Consider the following 23,990-nt stretch of genomic DNA (forward strand, 5'->3'; position numbering starts at 1 on the left):
CATAGCTGTTGGTCAGAATGGAGAAAGCCCTTTCAGGTTCCCTTTCTCCTTAGCTCTGTTTTGAATATTTAGGGATCAGATCATTTGTATTTATTATTTCCTCTAATTCAGGATTTCTCTGGCTTTGGAGCCAGGTAATGCTTTATTGGGGGCAGGGGAGCTGTGCTGTGCATGGAAGATGTTTAGCAGCATCCCTGGCCTCTAACCACTAGACATTAGTAGCACGCACCCCCACCCATGACAACCAAAAGTGTCTTTGGACATTGTCACATGTCCCCAGGGGTGGGGAATGGCCCTCAGTCAAGAACCACTGCTGTATTCTTAAAGTATTTGTGATTTTGCATAGATACACTTACTTCCCCATGATCCTGGTCTTTAACTAAATGTATTTTGCCATTTCCCTTAAAAGTGGGAGTTGGAGATGAAAGTTGTGGGTGGCAGGGAACACATTTCTAAGATTGCCTGCATTTATCCTGTCCTGGGGCATAGATTGAGGCAGTGTGTAACAAATTATGCATGGGTATGTCCAGAACTGGGAGTAAAAAGCCTTCCCAATATCCATTAACCTTTGAGAAGCTGACTCATTTCTAGGTCATTATTGGAGGTTCTGAGTAAGAGCTCTAGAACCAGAAGCCCTAAAATAGTATCTCTCAAACTTTAATGTGCACATGAATCACTGGCAATCTTGTTGAAACACAGATGCTGACTCATAGGTCTGGGTGGGGATCTGAGATTCTGTATTTCTAACTAGCTGTCAGGTGACACTAATGCTGCTGGTCCCTGTACCATGCTTTGAGTAGAGGGTTGGTGGTCTCTGAGAAAAGGAGCTGACCATCTACATTCAGGTTCTGTAGAGGGAAATGTTCTGTTCCAAGATTATTTCATTGTCTAAGCAACTATTAAGGTCATCTGCAGTTTTAAACATTCCTTCATTCTACCACTCTCAAGAGGGCATAGCCTAATGTTATAGCCTGCACACCCCCCTTTCTCTCACTCTCCTTAACCACTTGAGGCTAATAGGAGGTGAGGTAGTCAAGTATTAGGTTGGTGCAAAAGTAATTGCAGTTTAAAGGGTTAAAAAATATTGCAAAAACCGCAATTACTTTTGCACCAACCTAATACTTCCTTTTGATGTGCTACCTTATATTTTTTAGACATTCTACAGCAGGTCCTTGAATAATATCGTTTCATTCAATGTTGTTTTCTTATAACACTGATGATATGCCACAGGAACTTAACTCTTTGTTTATATCAATTAGCCTATGGTGAAATTGGTTTCATTATTGTCGTGTGGGGCGGCCTGTGGGGTCTCTGACCCCGCTCCCCACATAAGAACGCAGGATATGATAAGGCCAAAAAGGAACACCCACGGAGCCATAGGTAGGGGAACCATACCATTATAGTCTTGCTGGCAGCTGGGTTGGAGCTGCAACCCGCACTCTGCTGTGCTAACTGCAATCCGTGCTTGCCAGCCACCATCTTCTTGCTAGCCCCCATTTGCTGCTAGCGTAGCCACGGCAGTTATATTAGTGGCCAATGGCTCACTGGTTACAGCTGATGGCCAACTAGCCACAGCTGATGACCATCCAATCACAGTTGATGGCCATTTACTACCTGAGCCAGCACCTTTCCACGTGAGGCTGAGAGCCTGGAAACTGCACTCCTGGCTCTGTCCCTACACTCCACCCCTACAGGTTCTTGCCTCACAATCTACGTGACAAACGTCTTCTGTGAGGGGCCCTGTGCGAGGAGCCTGGAGGTGAATTCAATATCCAGGACACAGCCAGGCTCTCTTGGCACAGCCAGGGTTTCTTGGGGCACCACCAGTTCTTCTGGGCACAGCCAGACTTCCTGGACTTCTTAGGGTACCACCAATCTCTCAGGGCACAGCCAGGGTTTTTCAGGGCACCACCAGTACTTCTGGGCACAGCCAGACTTCCTGGGCTTCTTAGGGTACCACTGGTCTCCCCAGGCACAGCCAAGGTTTCTCAGGGCACTGCTACTCTCTCTGGGCTCAGCCAGACTTCCTGGGCTTCTTAGGGTACCACTGGTCTCCCCAGGCACAGCCAAGGTTTCTCAGGGCACTGCTACTCTCTCTGGGCTCAGCCAGACTTCCTAGACTCAGCCAGGGCTCTCAGGGCACTGCCACTCTCTCTGGGCGCAGCCAGACTTCCTGGACTCAGCCAGGGCTCTCAGGGCACTGTCACTCTCTCTGGACACAGCCAGACTTCCTGGACTCAGCCAGGGCTCTCAGGGCACTGCCACTCTCTCTGGGCTCAGCCAGACTTCCTGGACTCATCCAGGGCTCTCAGGGCACCACCACTCTCTCTGGACCTCTCAGAGTACTGTGCTGGAACAACAGTGACTCACAGTCAAAGTGTTTACATATTCTCAATGGCAGCCGGTCAAAACACAAAAGCAAACATCCACCAGTTCTACTACATGGTGGCATGTTCCCAAGCAAACAGTCAAGCAGTCCCATTAAATTAGGGATGGAGCGCATTCCCCATAGTCCACAGTCATTCACCAGGGCTTTGCGTTAATCTCACAATGTGTGCCGTCTCTGCAGGACGAGGGCTCCAAGTCCTCCCCAACCTGGGGGTGAGGGCCTCAGCAAGCACTTCCCAGCCCACAGGGCCGCAATGTCCTTTGCTTTCTCCGGCCTTTGCTGGTTGGGGAACCATGCACGTCTTCCTACCCCTCCACGGGGTCCAGCTCTCCAGCAGCTGCTCCTCCTGGTCTTCCTGAGACTGAGTGTTCATATGCACAAATTGCTCCACTGCCCTTTGGAGAGCTTTGGCCGGCACCATATCCTGCTCGCTGCGCCATTTGTAGTGCGGGGCGGCCTGCGGGGTCTCTGTTCCCGCTCCCCACATAAGACTGCAGGATATGGCTAGGCCAAAAAGGAACACTCACGGAGCCATAAGTAGGGAAGTCATACCACTATGGTCTCACTGGAGGCTGGGTTCACACAACGTGCGATCTGCTGTCTGCTTTGCTGCCAACCGACCGACTCTCCTCGACTCTCCTTGACTCCCCAACGTAGCAGCGGCAGTAATATTAGTGCCCAATGGCTCAATGGTTACAGCTGACAGCCAACCAGCCACAGCTGACGACTATCTGCTACCCGAGCCAGCACCTTTCCACATGAGGCCGAGAGCCTGGAAACTGCTCTCTGGGGCTCTGTCCCCACAATTATACATCATTTCACTTAAAGTTGCATAACTTATTGACGACATTGAGGATTTACTATATGTACCTGACTGTGAAAGATAGAAAGTGGTTTCCTTTTCAGAGGAAACAGTGAGAAGAACTTAGGTGAAACATGTAGAGTGATGGAAAGGATTTTGTGGGGGGGGGGTGGCTATTTTATCCCAGCTGTAGTTTCAGATAATGCAATCTAGATCTTGAGAGCAACATAGTTTAATTCCACTTCTGGGCCCAGAGAGGGTTCCAGTTCCAGTTTGACCACTTCCTATCCTTAGTTTCCTCATCTGTAAAGGGATATAATAACTATAGCTACCTCATAGGGTGGCTGGCCTTAAGGAGAACAGAAATAGTGGATATGAACATACTGTGGTGAGCATAAAGCCTGCTCAGTTCAGTGTAAGCATGTGTAAGTCAATAAATATCAGTTGCTAATGTTATTGATGCTATCACTGTAAGTATTGGAACTGTGGCACTCAAATTCTTTTCTACCTTTAAAATGTCTGCCTATGCCACAGTCCCAGCAGTGACATCTCTCATTATTATGCTCAGTGCTTCTCAATCAGGGATGAACTGATGTGTGGAGTTTGAAACTGCTCTCACCCTAGACTGCTTAAGAATGAAGAGGTCCCGTTTTGAGAATGACTGATCCAAAGCAATGATTGAGCTACATACTGCTTTTCTGGCCTTACTAAATGCAGACATGGCAACAAACCTTATTTACTTGCTTAATCTCTGACCCCTACAATCACTTTTCCCCCTAATAACTTCACAGTGAGAAGAGGGGCCATCATATGAACATCTGGCTGCCAAAATAAGAATTCCAATTTTAAACCGGAAATTTGCATTAATCTTTGACATTTCTTTACTATTCATGCCTCTGTCTCCTGAGAAATAGTCACTATCTGATGGCAGTCAGTGGTGGAGTTCTTTTGAATCTAGTTCCTAACACTTCCTTTCCATTCTCTGTACTGTATATTCTTATCTATGTTACTTCTTGACCAGCAAAGACTTTGGCTTTTGTTCTTAGAGGATTTCCCAGGAGAAGAAACATGCTTTCTCTTTTCCTCTATTGGTTCCGTGACATGGCAGATGAGCTGCCTCCTTTGGTCTCCAGGAAGAGGTTGACTGCCTTTTCCTAATAGCATTCTGACTGCTCCAGCAGCCTAGAGCTTTTGTCTGCCACCACCTTCCCTGCAGCCTCTGTCAGTGGCCTCCAGGGACCACTTTCTGAAGCCTGCTGCTAACACTTTTCCAAACTCAACAAAAAGTGTGTTTGGGGATAAGTTTTCTCAGTTAATCCTCAAGTACTGGATATTCCTTTTTTTTTTTTTCCTTTACTGTGTAATGTGATAGCAATAGGCTCTTTCACTAGCCTCCTGACAGGTTCTGCCTCCAACCTCATGGTCTTTCCTCCAGTCATCCCAGAACAGTCCTCAGAAATGTAAATCTCATCAAATAACTTAACTGCTGAAATCACTTGACTGGCTTCTCATCATATACAGGAAACATCCAAACTCCTGGGCTTGACTTCTTTGTACCCCCAGTCCCTGATGTCATTGGGCTATTGCTGCAAGTACCAAACTGTATGGTCCAAGTCAATAGCACTGTGCAGTATTTCATAGGAGATGTTTTCTCTTGGTTCACAGGGCTTGCTAATGACAGAAAGAAAGAAAGAAAAGATGCTATTCCCTAGTTACCTAGGAGAAACATGTTAGGTCTTAGCTGAAGGATGAGTGACTGATGGTGGGAGTAGGGTCCTGAATTCAGTGGTTTATGGTGTCCATGGGATGGTAAACATCCACATCCTCAAAATGTCTAGTTACTACATGTGGTGCCATGCAGCACTTCCCAAAAGGTGTTCCTGGTATGTTCATAGCTGTTATATACTCGTAGATAGGAAGAAAACAGTCTGGTGGTTCGGTAAAGTCAGACAGAGAAAATTCTGGGTTGTTAAACAGATTTCTTTACTATGGGACTTCTGAGATTCTTTAATGCACTAAAAGGCGTATTGTGAGCATAGAATGTGGATCTTTTCCCAACTTTATTTGAAGCACCGAATTAGTTTTCACAGAGCATCTTCTGGAGTAGGAGTGCTCCACATAGCAGACTTGGGAAATGCTGGAGTTGGCAATACAAAGGAATGCTTGACTGCACTCCCCACTGCCTCAGCCAGATGCCTCACATTGTTTCTCTAAATGCTGCTTGAGGATAGTGACTAATTTGTCCATTTCAAAGGGTCATTGACCTTAAAAAAACAAAAAAGCCTGGTTCCCAAAGGATTAGAACTAACCAAGTAATAGTAAAACTCATTCTTAATATATTTAGGGAAAAGAGGAAGGCAATGAGAGACACATGTTAGTACAAAATGTGTCATTAACAATTGGACATCATGCAGAATAGTTGATTAAACATTTTCATTTCAACTACAAGTCCATTTATTACACCATTGTGTCAGTAGAAATTATGCAGTGCAGCATGGGGAATATAGTCAATAATGTTCTAATAACTATTAATATATACAGTGTCAAGTGGGTAGTAGACTTGTTGGGGTTATCACTTTGTGAGTTATATAAATGTCTGATCACTGTTGTTCTGTAAGCCTGAAACTAATTTAAAAAAACAGTATAGTAGCAAAGGAGTAAGATAAACCTATCTGATTCACTGCAGAAGGGGTTGTTTTGTTAGGCTACATAATCCAAGTTCAGATGAAGACTCAGATTCAGGAATTGGCCCATGAAAACAGAGGGATTTATGTTTTATCTTCTTTCCCAATTGTTGTACTGGATTTTAGTGGGCTTCTCTAGCCCTCGTCTTTTGTGGCTCTAGGTAAAATGAAGAGACCTAAGTTTGAATCCTTGCTTTGGCACTAAATAATGGTGTCCTCTTGACAGCTCTGGGTCTCATTTCTGTCAGGAAAGGAAGACATTTCCATTTCCCTCTTGGAAATATACATGGGAACCACTAGAAGGCTTATGTAATGAGATTGGAATGGTCCATGAGCTGAACAATGGAGCTGATGATAAAGCGGTTCAATAAAGTGGAAGAAGACATTTTTACCGAACAGAACATAGAAGTTCTCTCTGACGATTGGATTATGGGAAGTTTTTACCAGTAAGTGCCCTCAGCACATAGAAAGCTGAAAATGAGCATGCATAACCCTAGAGCCCTAGAAACTGGACTGAGTTGTCTGCAGAATTTCAGTCCAGCTGAGGTGAAACCCACAGGCCCCTCATTTTGTATTAAAATAGTGGGAGTGCTTCTTTTGGGTCATAGAACATTTTGAGAACCTGATAGAACCCATGGACCCTCTTCCCAAAAGAATGCATGTACCCCCAGAGAACAAAATTTTGTAACTCACTTCAGAATCCCTTTTGAGGGTCATACTTATTTTTCTCCAGCTCTATGTGACTTAAATAAAGAGCGACCTTGCCCCTGCACATTTACATCTTAACAGAATTAATAATAGACTCTCAATATTTGAGCATCTATCCCTATATGAATGTTTGTTCCTCCTTTCCAGTGCTAAAGCCAGGAGGAGATAGAGAAGTTAAGGCATAAGCCCTGCCTCCTTGCACTAATTGATCCTTTAGCGAGCAGTACACCTGTTACCAGGTGCTAGACTGCAGGGTACAGAAAGAAAGACCAGAGTGTGTTTGATGGATAGCGAGGGCTGGGGAGGATATGAGTAAGCAAAGGGTAATCTGTGCAGGTGTTTGGGTCTAGAATGCATCAGGGCAGAGCTGGCAAGATATACAGTGGGGGCAAGTACCAACTGGTCTGAAGTAGAGCGTTGGGAGTTGGCAGAACTTTTAAAGGATGTATTAAACTCTGGACACTGGACTGCTGGAGCAGATCCAATTATAAATTTCTTCTTGTCTTCAAATGGAATGTGCTTGGTAAGCTGGAGATAACCATAATCAATAATTGTGTTTCATATAGCTTCTTTTCTCCCTGAGCCTTTTCAAAAAATATAATATTGTCTGTTCTTACTATGTCCCTGTGAAGTAGAAGCAGCTAAAGTGATTACCCCTAACAAACACACATACTCACAAATGCAGGATGTTCTTTAGAAACTGAGGCCCAGGGATGCAAAATTACAGTAGTCCCATTCCACAGCAAGCCAATGGCACAAACCAGCCAAGAACATATGTCCTCCCCTTCCTCCCAAATCGAGTACCCAGTCTGCCAGCACACCTTGCTTCATAGAGACATGGCCTTCTCTTGCATAAACCCTCTCCTCAAGCCATCCTTCCCAGCATCTGTCTGACAGGGTGGCATATTCATGCACGGTCAGCTACTGACTGACAGCAGCTGAACCATTAACAGAAGTGGGATGAAAAACAGCCCACCGAGGAGGAGGGGAAGAACTGGGATTACACTGATTACACTTGGGTGTGAGCTTTCAATGCCCTCATCCACTCTCTTCTCTCCAGCTGGACCAGCACATGGCTGTTTCCTCTCACTCGGCACCTTCTTGGTTGGGACAGAGTGTTGTGTCTGTCTGTTGAGCTGCAGAGTGATCGGCTGAATCTGCTGCAAGAATTTCCTGGCCTTGGAACCCTCTGAGGGTTGGGCCCGCGTGGGAGTGGGGAGGCCACTTGTCTTGCTGAAGATGTGAGCCCACACAGATCTCTATGAAGAGTCCAAGCAGGAAAATCCTCACCTCCATAAACCCCCTCCTTTAGCTCAGGTGTCTAGCTGACCCAGCCCATCTACCAATGCGGGTACCCTATGGCATGGCCAGGGGGCACAGACAAAATTATGACTTCAGATGACCCTCTCAACCTCTTTGTGGTTCTCCCTTCCTTTTTCATTTACATTTCCCTTCTTTACCTGTCTCCTTGTTACCAGAGTACACAGCACCTACATTTTGTCCAAGCCTGCCCCACACACTGATACTCAGCCTTTGTGTCTGCATTTAGGATGTTTAGCAGTTTGCTTTTCTTTGATAAGAGCTTTACTGAGATATAATACACATACTATTTACCCTTTTAAAATGTACAATTTAGTTGGTTTTAGTGTATATACAACGTATTGCAACCATCACCACTATCTAATTTCAGAATATTTTCATCATCTCAAAAAGAAGCCCCATACCCACTAGCAGTCACTCCCCATTCTTCCCTCACCACAGCTCCTGGCGTCCACCACTCTATTTTCCGTCTCTATAGATTTGCTTGTTCTGGAATCACACAATATGTGTCATTTTGTATTTGGCTTCTTTTACTTAGCATAATGTTTTGAAGGGTTATCCATTATAACTGAAATAGATTGCATTGTGTGGATATACATTTTTGTTTATCTATCCATCCTGGGTTGAAACTTGGGTTATTTCCACCTTTTGATGATTGTGAACAATGCTGCTAAGCACATTCTTGTACAGTATCTGTTTGAGTCCTTGCTTTCAGCTCTCTTGGGTATATACCTAGCAGTGGAACTACTGGTTCATATAGTAACTCTTTGGTTAACTTTTTGAGCAACTTCCAAATTGTTTTCCAAAGCAGCTGTACCGTTTTACATTTTTACATTCCCACCAACAGTGTATGAAGGTTCCAATTTCTCTACATCCTTGCCAACACTTGTTATTATTATGTTTTTTATTATAGCCATCCTAGTGGGGGTGAAGTGGATCTCAGTGTGATTTTTTTGTTTCCCCAACCCCAAGGTCTTGCTCTTTATTGGGGGACTGTTTCAGTCTTTGGTACTCATTGCTGTGAATATACTAAACCTCTGGGAAAGGCAAGGCCATTTTCTAATACTTAAACTTGGGGCCATGTCGGGTACTCTAGCAGTGCAAAGAGAAGAGTTTAGGAACAGAGTGAACTTGTCACCTTTGGAAACTCTGCCATAAAAGGAGCAGTCAGCTCTACCAATCAAATAAAATTAGAGGCATAACATGGTTTTAGTGAACATGATGGCTCAAAAGTGACTCTCTAGTCACCACTCAGAATCTGGCAATATTTGAGAAGTTCTACAGGGCAGTGAAAAACAGTCAGTTTGGGCTACTATAACAAAAAACCATAGACTGAGTGGCTTAAACAACAAATATTTATTTATCACAATAAGACTGGGAAATCCAATGTCAAAGTGCCAGCAGATCTGGTGACTGGTGAGAGTCACTTCCCAGTTTGTAGGCAGCCACCTTCATACTGTGTTCTTACATGCTGAGAGCAGAGATCATCTTCCTCTTGTCTCTTCTTATCAGGGCACTAATCCCATTCATAAGCACTCTTCTGTTATGACCTAATCACATCCAAAAGACCCCACCTCAAAGTACCATCACATTGGAGATTATATTTTAAACATATGAATGTGGGGTGCAGGCAACACAATCATTCAGTCTATTGCAGGCACTGTAAGGACTAGGCAGCCCCAACATCTCTTTCCTTACCAGCCTGCTTTCTGCCTTCCAGAAACGTTATCATTTATAGCTAATAGTAATATAACAACAGCAGCATTTATTAAGCATTAATATACACCCAGTACTATGCTACGTGCATTATATGTCTTATTTCATTTGATCCTCACAACAACTTATGAGGTAGGTACTATTATCAGCCCAATTTTATAGATGTGGAAACTTAGGCTCAGAAATGTAAAGTGATCTGCTTAGCTAATAAGTGGTAACTAATTAGTAGTGGAGCTGGAATTTGAACTCCAATGGGACACTCTGAGGTCAGACCTTTCTTCCCACTAGGACAGATCTTGGAGGCTGTATTTTCAATAATCTCCCCCACATAAGCCCTAAATTCTGGAAAGTTCCACACTCCTTACCCTGTTGCTCTACAACCTCATTATGGATAAAGCAGCAAAGATCCATGTTACAATTTAATTATCTAGAAAAAGACCCCAGGATTTTCAAGCATTGTCTTCCATTGGCACCTTAGTGTAAATTAGTTAATGAGATGAGTCCCAAGCCTCCCTAGCAGGACATCAATGTGATGGGCTACAGAAGAGTTAAGTTTTTATGGCAGAGGAGAGTTTGGGAGAAAATCTGGAAACCATAGGTCTCTGTCCAAAGAAAGAAGGTCTAGTTAAGTCATCATTTTGAGAGTCTCAGGGGAAAAGGAAGTGATGGGGGTTGCAGCACTGGAAGAAATCTAATGGGAGGTATCATTGGTTTAGCTGGTGGACCCATTTGAAGCAGTACGTTTGCTTTTAGTGAGCATCCTAAAGAAAACTCATCTGAATCCACATGGCCTCAGAGGGTGACCACTGTTCCTTTTTGAAAGGCGACTAAAGACACCCAATGTTTGGAATGCAGTGATTCTGTAAGATGGGTCTCATCTTTGCTGTATGCTCTGACCTAACCTGACCAAGATACAATGCCTAGCTGTCCTGGGCACCACAGCAGTGCTGCTGGGAGCACAGGTGGTTTCCCACTAGCACCCTTATTTGCCTGCTTTTTTTCCATCTGGGCCAAGACCTAGAAGCCAGTCCAAATTTACACACTTTAAAACAATGTGTTTCAGAAAGCAATGTAGCAGCCCCCACTTTACCAAAGGTGCTGAATAGCGTCAGTAGGAGAGAACCAACTCACTGCAGTCAAACTGGGACCACAGAGTCTGTCCCCCTAGCAGGATAGAGCTGTGTTTCTATGACCAGCTTTGTAGGATTGATTTTCTATGATTGGGAGGGACCCAAAATGGTCACCTTGGTCTAGCTTCTGGCCTTCAAGCAGAATATTTGTTTTTCAAACATGAATTCTTCAAATTTAATTTTAAATGAGAAATACAGTTAGGAATACTTTCTAATGTTTAACCTGAATCCTTAGTGATACAGTTAACACTCCTTCCCACTTGACATCATTTGGAACTTGTGATAATTTGACCTCTCTTCCATTCTTAACCTTTACATATTATTTAAATACATCATTTAACACCTTTTTGTGTCAGCCCCTCCAATGAGAGCAGGATTCTCCTTGAAGTCAGAGACATGACCTATTTACCTTTGTAGCTTTAACCTAGTATGGTACCAGCTATTGACAAGGTACAGTCAAGAACTTATTAGTGCCAGGTATAGTCAAAGACCCCCATAAGTATTTGTTGAAAGAAGAAGGGAAAAATGAGGGAAACAGCGTCTTAACTGTCTTTATCCCCACAGCACCTACCATACACATAAGCACAAAGCAAACCCCTTTTAATTAATTATCCAGTCATCCAAGGAAACTAGAAAAATCCTTGCATGCTTTTCAAGTTTATACTTTCTTCTCTGTGCCTTCTTTTAGACTGACACCATTTACCATTTATTGTGAACTTTGTTATGTATCAGATACTTTTGAACTTTAGAAAAACTATCTCTAAGCCTTACAACCATGTAAGGTAGATGACACACTCAGTTTGAAGATGAGGAAACCTAGATGCAAAGAGATTAAGTAGCCTTCATAAGGTCACAGAGCAAAGACATGCCAAAACCGGAATTTGAACCTAACGTTTGTGGTCCCCAGAGGCTAAGCTCAATTCTTTTCGCTTGCATTGCCATGAGATACAAAGCTGAAAAACACTTGGGTAGGATCAGCACCCTACCCCATGACTTTCTTTCCTAGTCCTTTTGCCATTCTCTCCTTGTGTTTCTGAGATCTAGGGTCAAGCCCTTTGGCCTATACAGTTCTGTTGCTTTAGATTGGTGTGTGTGTGTGTGTGTGTGTGTGTGTGTGTGTGTGTGTGTGTTGTGTGTTTATGTCTGTGGGTCCGTCTCACAGTAATTAAAGGGAACAAAACCTCTTCTTTTAAGGCTTTTACCGTCATCTCCATATCTCCTCTCCACCACCACCTCCAAAATGTGCTGAGACTATACTAGTAGAATGACAAAGAACCAGACTGGCAACATCAGCATCAGGCTATCGACATAAGAAATGTTCAAACCTATAGAGAATTTTTGTGAGTTTATTTGAGCCAAACTAATGACGTGGCTGGAAAGCAAGATCTCAAATACTCTGGGAAATGACCATTTTGCAGTTTCTTTACACATTTGAAATTAAGGAAGGAGCATAAGGAAGATTACATGAAGGTGGGAGAAAGGAAGCTACAGGATAGTTAACAAGATTATGTGCTCCCTTGAGGGTGGTTATGTCTCCAAGGGGTCTGCAAAAGAGACATTTTGAAGGAGTGTTAACAAGAACAATGGACAGGGCTCCCTTACAGTAAAAATCAACCTTTCACTAAGGAAGTTGTAGGCCTGAGGTATGACTACCCACCATGACCTTCCCAGGTAGGAATTTATGATGTGATCACCTTGTGTGGTTACTTTCAGTCACTGAACTTATACATACCCCCTTGTTTGTCCACAAGGCTCAGCCATCTGAAGTAGGAACGCAAGTAACAGTAACAAGGGCAAGGAATGGAGGGCTTGAAGTTGAGGAGATTAACAACTGACACCTGAGAACTCTGGACAGGTTTGCATTTATCACATCAACTCTGGGAGCTGATTTGTCTCCTGATATACAAGTGGCCTTTCTGACTGTCCAAGAACTGCCCCCACTAAGAAAATAGACATTTGAGTGTAGAGAGAATGGAGAAGAGAGCAACCAGCATGAGGACTTTCGGTTCCAGAGGGTGGGAAGAAGGGTACTGCCAGGAAGAGAGAGAATGGTGTACCAAAGGAATTGGGATAGGACCACGGACTTCTAGGTGATGTTTGCCAGTTTCTCTGAAGGGGAAAAAAAAGCCTTTGGCAAAATTATTCACACTAAGATGTTAGTGACAGTTTGTAGCCTCTCACAGAAGTTTTGGGATTATAAAATCTGATTGGAAAAAGGCAACCGTTTAACCCAAAGGAATGGACTTCTAATGATGGCTTTTTAGGCACTATTGAGAGAAAGAACGTAATAGATATTTAGGAAAAGAGAGTGTTTTCTGAGCTCCCCGGCAATCATATTCTTCTTACATATAAGACTATCCCTCAGAGGGGGAGAAGAAAGTTTCTTTTCCCAGCACAGTTGTAGTAGATGTCTTAGTGCTTTTTGTCTGCTTATTCCGTGGTATCCTTTCTTCACTCCTCACAGTGCTATGTGGAATTTGACTAGAAACATGGGAGATGGCAGAGGCTAGGTGACATGCAGCCTGGTCATTTCTGTTGTAGCATTCCGCAGAAGAACCCTGAAGCCAGCTTTGCTTTGGACTGATTTTCTGCCAGTTTTTGGCCAGGAACACTGAATGTTTTCCAAGGACAATTGGTTAGATGTCCAGCCACCTTGGAAAATCTGGGACAGTAGAGGGTAGAGTACAAGGTGGCTTTCCTTGCTTCTGTGGTTCCTTGCATGCTGTGTTGGCCCTCTAAAAAACGCAAGGGGAGATTTGAGTCCCATGTCCCATTCTCAGATAGAAAAATTGAAGCCAAAAGAGTGGCTTGTGCAAGGTTATGGAGAGTGGGTATCCAAGCTGGCATTGAGTCAGTGATTTTGCCCCTCCCTCTAGTTTTTTTTTTAATTATTTCCTTTTCTTTAGTAAAAATTGTATGTATTTAAGGTGTACAACATGCTGATTTGATATACATATTGAAATAATTACTACAGACAAGCTATTTAGCATCATCTCCTCACATAGTCACCATTTATTTTGTGGTAAGAACACCTGACATCTACTCTCATAGCATATTCTCAGTATACAATACAGTATTATTAACTGTAGTCATCATGTTGTACATTAGATCTCTAGACTTATTCATCCTACATAATTTATTTATTTTACCCTTTGACCAACATCTCCCCATTTCCCCCACCCCTAACCCTTAGTAAACACCATTCTATTCTCTGCTTTTATGTATTAGACTTTTTTTTTTTGATTTCACATATAAGTGAGATCATTCAGTTCTTTTTTCTTTCTGCATCTGTCTTATTTCACTTAGCATAATGTCCTCCAGGTTAATCCATGTTGTTGAAATGACAGGATCTCTTTTTTAAGGCTGAATAATATTCCCTTTGTGTACATACACACCACACTTTCTTTATCCATTCATCCACTGATGGACATTTAAGTTGTTTCCATATCTTGGCTCTTGTGAATAATGCTGCAATAAACGTGAGATACAATAAACATTGGAATGCAAATATCTCTTCCTGGTACTGACTTCATTTGCTTTCTACCCCTAGTTTTAACACCCACTCTAAGAAGAGAACACAAACTTTGAGGCAGGAAAACTATATTTCTGAATCAGCTCTTCAATTAAATAGCTGAGTGACATGGGCCAAATCTTTCAGGGTATCATATCAGTAGCCTCATTTTCATAATTTTACACTCATCCCATTAGGGATAGTAGAAGAATGAAATAAGAATAAACGGGAAAATGTTAAATATATTGTATAAAACTAGTAGTAAGTATGACCATAATTGGTTTATTTTCCTTTGATTCTGTTTTGTTTCCTTCTCTTTTGCTTTCTCCCCATCTCTTATTGTGTAGATTCATAGACTCCAAGTCCAGGTTATTCTGAAGACTATTTCAAGAAAGACTCTCAAGTTTATTCTTCTACCAGAACACATCACCCTGCAGTTTCCTCGCCATTGATTCCTTGGTGGAAGGATCAATTCAAAACTCAGTTCACATTCTTTTGAGGCAAAATAATTCCAAACTTTTTTTTTCTTTTAGTATTACAAAGATCCACCAAATTCTGTAAGAGTAATGGCAAATACTATTTTATAGGTCATCCTAATTTTCCTTCACCAAAAAATATTGAAATTTGGTGTAATTAGAGCCCGGGGGGATGAACGGCCCTGCTCCTGTCCTTTTTCCAATGTCTTTCACTCCTGTCTACCAGCTGCAGCTGTCTGGCTGTGTGTATTTAGGCGCAGGAGAAGAGACTCACAGCCCAAACCAGAGGATCAATCAAATGAGGTAAACTCTTTCTAGGAGCTAAAGATGCTTCTTTTTAAGACAAAATTAAGGAATTCCCTTTGTATCCTGTGAAAGGTTATTAATAAGTAGTTAACTCCCAAGGGGAGAGTGACTCAGAAATTGAAGCTAGATCAATTTATATAGCAAAGTATGTAGTTTATTTAGTTACCCAAATTACTGAAGCCAAAAAAAGTGTGATGTCAGTTTCATGGGTATTTTAGGCTAAAATATTCTGGAGGGACAGCACAGCCTTCATGTTCCACTGGTTTTGCTTTTTAAGTGAAATGGTCCCTTCCTTGTTACAGGTTTGATGTGATTGGCAATCTTCTTGATAGTGGCTAGGAGGGAAGAATCTAGAAACAGTCAGACATGAGTTCAGATCCCAGTGCTACCACTTACAAGTTGTGTGACCTGGGGCAAGTCAATTTATTTCTTAAACCTTAGTTTCCTCATCAGCAAAATGGGTATAGTCATAATGTCCACATGAGAACATTATCAGTAAGGGCCAATAAGATAATATGTAGAAAACCACTTACCACTGTGCTTAGCATATTAGTTAAGGCTCGACAAATGTTAGCTATTGTATTATATTGTTGATATTATTATTGTTAGCCTTTATCATTTTCACCTACATCCTGAGAATAATTTCATTTTGCTTTTTTTTTTAAACAGTTCTATGGAGGTATAATTTACCCATAAGATGGACTCATTTTCATTACAATTTTGACTGATGGGAAAGAAAGGATGGTCTAACTCTCTAAGCCTTTTACTAATGAAACTCACAGCTCCCCTGTGTGTTGCTCTTTTTCCATATCCTACAGAAAGCATTTTCCAAACTCTGCTTGTGTCTATTGTTAATTTGTACATCAATGATTAGTTTAATTTGGGGGCTTGTTCACCGTTGTTTGGTGTGTGTGTATATGTGTGCACACGCGTGCACCCACTATGCACTTTAAGGAAGCCTAGTGAGAAGACTTCTTGAGACATTCACTTAGAGTCAACTCAACAAATCCATTGACTTTTTGCTACATGGCAACCCTGCGTTAGACTCCACAGAGAAAAGACACATAAGGCAGAGTACCAGTTTTTAAAAAGAAATACATACATGTACACGTAGGTTCGTAGGAAGAAGATGGAATTTAGGGTTAGGAGACCATATTTCAATTCCTTTTTTCATCACTCACAAGCTTGGTGATTTCAGATAAGTCTCTCAACCTCAGAGACTTGTTGCCCTCAAATGAAACATGAAGATAAGAATCTGACTTACTTGATTGACAAGGTTGTTATGAGGCTCCATTGTAATAATGTATGTGAAATCTCTTTGTAAATGGTTAGCTAGATGACTATAGTTCACAAATATGAGTTACAATGATATTCAAGTGCCAGATTGTGTGCTTCAGACATCAGACACATTGAAAGATCCAGACTGTGGACTAGCGCTGTTAGGGCATGCTTCATGAAGGGAAAGGGAGTTTTGCTGAGATTTCAAAATCAGATAGAACTTCAATAGGTAGAAAATAGTGGGAGGGAGGAGGTAATCTCGGTGGAGGAATTAAAAAATAAGCAGACTCCAGAAGCTGGAAAAAGCATACAAGCGCATACCAAATAATAAAGGTCACCAGGGTAGTTATAATAGGTGATTCCTCTTCTGAAAGGACTCCCTCCTTCCAAGGCAAGTTAATACCTTATTTGTCTAGCTCTGTTAGCTCCATAAAGTCAGGGACCTTGTCCTTCTTCTCTGATCCCTCTCTAGTGCCTATTGCAGCGCCTGGCACACAGTAGGTGCTCAATAAATGCTCAACAAATGAAGACATGGATGATGGTCATGCCAGTTGCTAGTCTTGTCTGGGTATGTTAATATAGGCATATCTCGGAGACATTCTGAGTTTGGTTCCAGACCACCTAAATAAAGCAAGTGTGGCAATAAAGCAAGTCATAATGTTTTTGCTGGTAAAGGGTCTTGCCTTCAATGTGTAAAAAGCACAACATCCATGAAGCACAATAAAGTGAAGCTCAGTAAAACGAAGTGTGTCTGTATTGTTTAAAGTCATCAGCCTCTGAATTAGGAGCTATCTTTTAACCCCCTCTATGTGGTACAGCTGTTGGGATTTATGAAATTTTTTGCAATGATGCCAATACTTGGTGTGGTTTTTCTCCACCCTGTCCCAGAAGACTCCTTACCCCCAGCGAACAATAAAGTGACCAGCAAGTCGTGTGAGTACAACGGGACCACTTACCAACACGGTGAGCTATTCATGGCTGAAGGGCTCTTTCAGAACCGGCAACCCAACCAATGCACCCAGTGCAGCTGTTCGGTAAGACCCTGCATCTTAATGTCCCTGCCAGCCCTTATCCAAATGAGAGAGCTTCCTCTGTACTTATACCTTTAGTTTGAGCCTATACTATAGGGTATTTGAACAGAAGATGAATTGCATTTAAATCGTAAGCCTCCCTGACAGTCCAGACTCCCTGATTTCATCAACTCTGAACAACTCTGTTGAAGAGGTCAGACCCAGTCATATCCTGATCTTAAAGCTTTAGGACTGCTTGAATGGACAAAGATGAGCTAATGGTGCATTCCTTTTTACAATAGGTACACCACCAAAGCCTTCATCTGAAGGATTAAATTATTTGAAGCTTTGGAGATGCTATGGGTGGAAAAGCCACTGACAGTACCTGGGGCACTCTGTGCAATTCACAAGAAAATGGTGTGTCTCTTGGTTCCAGCTCTGAAGTATTCTATTAGGTTGGTGCAAGCATAATTGCAGTTTAAAAGGTTAAAAATAATTGCAAAAACCGCAATTACTTTCGCACCAACCTAATACTAACCAGTTCATCCCTGGTACCCTACAATAACAACTCTCTTGGCAAAAAGGATTGATCCTGTGACATTATTTGTCAAAATAACTGTGTATACTTTAGGAATAAAGTGTACCAATTATAACTTCATCTAATTGTGCAGTCCAGAGAATGTAATAAATAGAACAAGAAAATGGAGTAAAATGGGTGTTTATATTGCAGTGTGAGGGAATAAAGTTAGTTGTTAAAAAAAAAAAAAAAAAACTGTTCTTCCTGTAAAGGTCATTAAATGCTGGATTGCCAAGGGAAGTTATCAAATCTCTTTCCTTAGGGGTTTTTAGCAAAAACACAAGTATCACAGTAGGTTGGGAGAATTTGGTTGTGGCCTTACCTTCCCAACCTTTCAGGAACCCTTCTAGCCCCAGAATTATATGCTTCTAAGAACTAAGAACAAGGTTTAAGGAACAGTGTTTGGAACGTAGAAATCTAAGGAATGGAAATTATACAAAGACAGACAAAACAGCAATTACATTTGATCCTCTCCTTTGCCTCGTGCTGGACTGAGCTGTCAATTCAGATCACTTGTATAGTTTTGCATTACCCCAGAAATCTCATCTCCTAGGTTTGGAAGGGAGACTCTGGTGGGCATTACAAAAGATGGCTATCACACAAATCCACATTCCCTGAACTCCTCAACACCCAGCTGAGGCATGATGGGGACCAAGGGATACAATGAACAGAGAAGAGAGGAGCAGGACTATATTTGGTGGTTTGGAGGCCCATGGCAGCCCTCACTGATGACTTTGTACCATCTTAGACCAGGATGCCCCGTGAGGATTACCAACTTTTCTGTGACTTAGTCTCTGGCATGGTAAAATTGTAAATATATATGTATATTTATATTAAACTTTGTAAAAATTGTAAAAATTGTAAATATATATATATATTAAACTTTGTAAAAATTGTAAAAAAAAAATATATATATATATATATTAAACACTACTGCCTAGTAAAATTTAGGAAGTACCTAGAACAAACTGTTGGAGAGCAGTGGAAAAGGATGTACCATGTTTTGAACACTTACTCATCCCAGGTACCAAGCTAAGCCTTAAACTTATTCCAGATCCTTCTGACCTTAATTCTGTTTCTCCTTGGCAGGAGGGAAATGTGTACTGTGGTCTCAAGACTTGCCCCAAGTTAACTTGTGCATTCCCTGTCTCTGTTCCGGATTCCTGCTGCCAGGTGTGCAAAGGTAGGTGTTCCATATACCAAGACCCGCGGTGCTACTACCATCCTGACTAGCAGGACTTAGAAGAGAGGAAAATACCTTCTCAGTGTCTAGGGAAAGGGCATTTTCTATGGTAGCCTTAGTTTCTGGGGGCGTTTTCATACACAAAAGGGGAAAAATAAAAGCACTGATTTTTAAGGGACACCACCTGAAAGAAACTGTACAGGAGTGTGGCGGGAGAGTCGGGGTGGGAGTCATCTAATGTGAAAGTGATCTTTATCTCTCCTTCCTTAATCCCTTCTAGCTCAGCCCCCCACATTATTATATTATAAAACACAGACAATTTACATGCACAGCCTGAAAAGGCAGAATGGGCCTTGCGAAGTATCAATGTGACCATTTTGAAGACTTTTGTTTTTGCAAGGCAAATTTATGTATATTTTAAAAAATCCCATGGTAGGATGGGGACAAACTCAATAAAAGCAAAATGTAAACATCATTTTCTGAATTTTAAAACTGAATCATCATCTTAAGCCAATATTTCCCCCTTTGTGTTCCATTTCTTAGATAGTGGTACCTTTATTTCTCTAGGTTCCTAAGATTAAACATAAACACCATAAAATAAAAAACATAATCACCATCAATTTCTCCTTTGTTACCTCTTCTCAAATTACCAAATCTATTAGGAATCTTCTGTATCCCTTCCTTTTCCTGCTTTCCCTAAGCAGTATCTTAATTTTGTCTTCTTTCCTTCCATCCAATCAACATATTTATTGAGCATCTACTATGTGCTCAGCACGTGCTAGAAGTTGGATACATATTGATAAATATAGTGGACTTATAGGGCACCTGCCAGACTATATAGCATCTTTTTTTTAAATAACATCATTATGTGAATTATAAAAAGATCCCTTTATTTAAGATACTCTGCTGCCATTTGCCAGAAAATCCTTGTGAATACATCCTCTTAGCTGTGGCATCCTTGTGCAGCATACAACCATATCTGGCATATATAGCAGCAAAGATAAGTATTTTACTCTTATGGAACTCACCTACCAGAGAAGACAAATAATAAACAAACAAGTAAACAAATATTTCAATATGAACAATGTAAGTACAGTTCACCCTCCGTATCCTCGGGTTACACATCCACAGATTCAACCAACTGCAGACTGAAATGTTTTCTCTTAAATCCCAGAAAGTTCCAAAAAGCAAATCTTGAATTTGCCACACATTAAGCACTATGCTGAATCCATGTAAATGAAGTGATGTATAGGTATACCCTGCTGTAGCCTATGTGTAAATATGGGTTATATACAAATATGATGCCATTTTATATGAGGGACTTGAGCATCTCAGACTTTGGTATTCGTTGGGCTATCCTGGAACCAAACCCTGTGGAAACTGAGGGATGACTGCACTATGAAGGAAATAAACAAAGGACTGAGATAGAAAATAAGAGGTGAAGGCATTTAGGTTGAGTAATTGGGAAGCCCTCTCTGAGATGACATTTAAGCTCAGACTTGAAAGATGAAAAGGGGCCATCCATGCAAAGATCCTGGTGGAAGAGCATTCCAGGCAGAAATAAAAGAAAGTTCAAAGGCCTCAGGCAGAGAAGAGTTTAGAGCTTTCAAGGAATCTAAGGATTAGTGTGGCTGGAATATAGTGATTGTGGCCAAAATTGGCAGGAGATGAGGCTAGAAAAGTGAACAGGAGTCAGACCATGATCTTTAAGGCTATGAGAAAGAGTTTGGATTTCAGTTTTTAAGTGTATTGGGAAGCCATTGAAAGGTTGTGTGCACGGGCATGAAATGATCCAGTTGACGTCTTTAAAGATCTCAATGGCTGGTGTGTCCAGACTACATTGGAGGGAGGCAATAAGGCAAGCAGAGAGACCAGGAAGAAAGTGAGAGGAGTCATCTCTCTAGTGTGAGAGGGCGGGAGTCTGGACTGGGGACACAGTGCAGAATAGTGGTTCAGAAAGGAGTCTTTGGAGCTAGGCTGCCTTTGTTCTCATCCCAGCCCTGCTATTATATAGCTGGGTGATCATGAACAATGTACTCAAGCTTTCTAACAGTCTTTAAAGTGAGGATAATGTTAATATCTATCTCCAAATGGTTGTGAGGTTTAAATGAGATAATGCAGGAAAAGGACCTAGCACAGTGTCTTGCATATAATGAGCATTCGATTAAATTTGAAATAAAATTTAGACCATTGGCTCTCAACCATGGGTACATATTGGAATTACCTTGGTAAATTTATGTCCAGACCGGGGGTGGGGGGTGACAGAGGTGATTTCAATGTGCAGCCAAGGTTGAGAACCACTGAGAGGGAAAAAGTATATAGGATTTGCTGGTAGGGAATCAATATACATTACTACCAGCTTAATCTTCCAAAAAGATAGCCATAACCATGATACACTCCTGCTCAAAAGTCTTTATGCTGAAACATATACTTCCTATATGCCAGTCACAGTTCTACGCACTCTACACACTCATTTAATTCCATCACAACCCTGTGTGGTGATTATTACTATTATTATTATTATTATTATTATTATTATCGTTATCCCCATTTTATAGATGATGAAGCAGAGAGAGGTTAAGAACCTTGTTCAAAGTCAGGTAGTTAGTGAATCAAGGAGTTAAGATTTGAACCCTGGCAGTCTGGCTCCAGTCTCCAGGCTCTTAACCATTTCACTCTGCCACTGAAAGGGATGGGCTCCCTGTTGCCAGTAGAATACATGTCAACCCCCTGACTCTCACAGAGAAAGCCTTCTGTGCTCTAGTCTCAAGTTACCTTAATAGGCCAACATTCTTCCATTCATGCACCCCAGGTTCCACTCACATTGTTCCTGTGCTCTCTTACCTTTGTATCTTTGCTCTCTCCTCCGCCCCTCAATATTTCTCAAACTTTCATGTGCTTCAGAATCACCTGAAGAACTTGTTGAAATTCAGCTCCTTAGACCATAACTGAAGAGATTCTGATTCTGTGGTCTTGGAATGGGGCCCCAGGGTGCACATTGTAACAGGCCTCATTGTTCATTCTGATACATGTGGTCCATAGGCCATGGCTTTGAGAAACCATTCCTAAAACCATGTAGATGACTGAGGGTGGCCTGAAATAATGGTTTCCATCTTAGTTTAGTGCACTTAAATTGAGCCTATTATTAGGTTGGTGCAAAAGTAATTGTGGTTTTTGCAATTATTTTTAACTTTTTAAACCACAATTACTTTTGCACCAACCTTAATAGAAGTGTGAAACCTGAGTAAGCCAATAGAAAAGCAACTAATGGCAGTCTGTGATTGGTCAGACCATCTAGTTCCAACCATATGGCAACCAAGTTTTGGATGAATGAGTGGAGGCTATTTCATGATAAGGAACTGGGAGGGAAAGGAGACAAAATGGCTGCCCAAGTAGCAACTTCACATGTACAGTAAAGGTTGGGAGGAGGGAGTGATGTCTTTTTCTGGAAAACCCCTTCCCTCCATCTCTGCCTGTGAAAATTCTGCCAGTTCTTCAAGACCTAGTTCAAATGCAGCCTCTCAGATTCTAACACAAGTAGTCCTCAAGTCACATTTTGATACGTACCAGCTGGAAGGCCTTTCTCTCTTCTGTGCCTTCCCATCTGCATTCCTAACTTCTCTACCCCTAAATCTTGCTTACCCTTAACAGGCCAGCCTAAATACCACCTCCTCTACCTCACTTCTTTGAAAAAGAAGTGTTATTAAAGTATAGTTGTCATACAATACTATATTAGTTCCAGATATATAATATAGTGATTCAACATTTATATACCTTACAGTGTGATCACCACACTAAGCCTAGTAACCATCTGTAACTGTGCAAAGTTATGACAATATTATTGACTGTATTCCCTATGCTGTACACTACATCCCCATGGGTTGTTTATTTTATAACTGGAAATTATTAATCCTGTAAATTAGGAGTAAGCCTCCCTTCTCTATAGGACCCTCAGCACCTCACCTGTGCTTCTCCAGCAGCATTTATTACCTTGTCACATTTTGTCTTTTATTATTTGTGCCCATGTATTATCATCCCTACCAATGTATAAGTTCATTAAGTGAGAAACTACTTGTGGTTCATCTTTTTCTTTTCTCCCGCTATGCTAGGTACAGAGTAGGTGCTTTTGGAATGAAGGCTCACTAGTTGGGAAATATTGCCAGAATGTTAGTCATGGTTTGAATTAAATTCTACTAAAATAGGCTAGTAATGCTGAGTTTTCTTCCTCTGAATTACAGATTGACTGTGGTAGATGGTACTGACTATATGTTAGTTCATAGTCAGTAGGAAATTACCTGGTGTCATTCTTAATCCCCATGTTGCTTTTTTATCCCAAACTCACTTAAGGACACTATAGTTAGTATTTCTTTTTTAAATAAATGACCTTATCCTGAGTATCAGTATATGCCCATCCCTTTTAATATACCCTTTGTACCATCCCTCACAAGTCAATATGGATTTACTTGCAGCCTAATTTGATTTATGCTTCAGTAAGGCCCTGTATTTTTTCATATCTGTTTCTCAAGAGTGTGTGTACTGTACCTCAGTACAGCCATTATGTTTCAGCCAGGAAAGATGGGTATTTTTTTCCTCATCTCTTTTTCCATCTTTGCCTCAACTTAATTTGAGTCTGCTCCAAAGGGAAGAGAGTCCATACTGGGCAGAGATGTATACACGGTTGCTAATATAAACAGCTAGTTGCTATAATCCAGTCGTTAAGCTGAGATTATTATTATTATTTATTTTTGGAGAAAAGGACATGTGAAAGCTCAACTGAAGAACATTTAATAAAAGAATGGAAACAGCAAAAAGACATATTAAGGCATCTGAGAAGCAATATAGTGCAAAGTACATAGGCTCTGAAGCCAGAAGGACATAGATTTGACACAGCAGAGTTACC

At 41.5% G+C, this 23,990-nt stretch overlaps 1 protein-coding gene across 12 annotated transcripts in view; it reads left to right on the top strand.

The window, feature by feature from the left end:
* The window catches only part of CHRDL1 (chordin like 1), a 211,659-nt gene that overhangs the window by 108,909 nt on the left and 78,760 nt on the right, over positions 1-23,990 (top strand). For 8 of the 12 annotated variants that reach the window (XM_033113889.1, XM_033113827.1, XM_033113852.1 and 5 more), the window contains exons 5-6: positions 17,209-17,354; positions 18,997-19,090. In XM_033113889.1, coding sequence (XP_032969780.1) covers positions 17,209-17,354; positions 18,997-19,090 — 240 coding nt within the window. The remainder of the gene's footprint in view (positions 1-17,208; positions 17,355-18,996; positions 19,091-23,990) is intronic. The other 4 variants (XM_033113843.1, XM_033113871.1, XM_033113812.1 and 1 more) reach the window with 1 other exon arrangement.

Source organism: Rhinolophus ferrumequinum, chromosome X (assembly GCF_004115265.2).
Source record: "Rhinolophus ferrumequinum isolate MPI-CBG mRhiFer1 chromosome X, mRhiFer1_v1.p, whole genome shotgun sequence".
Classification (NCBI taxonomy): domain Eukaryota; kingdom Metazoa; phylum Chordata; class Mammalia; order Chiroptera; family Rhinolophidae; genus Rhinolophus; species Rhinolophus ferrumequinum.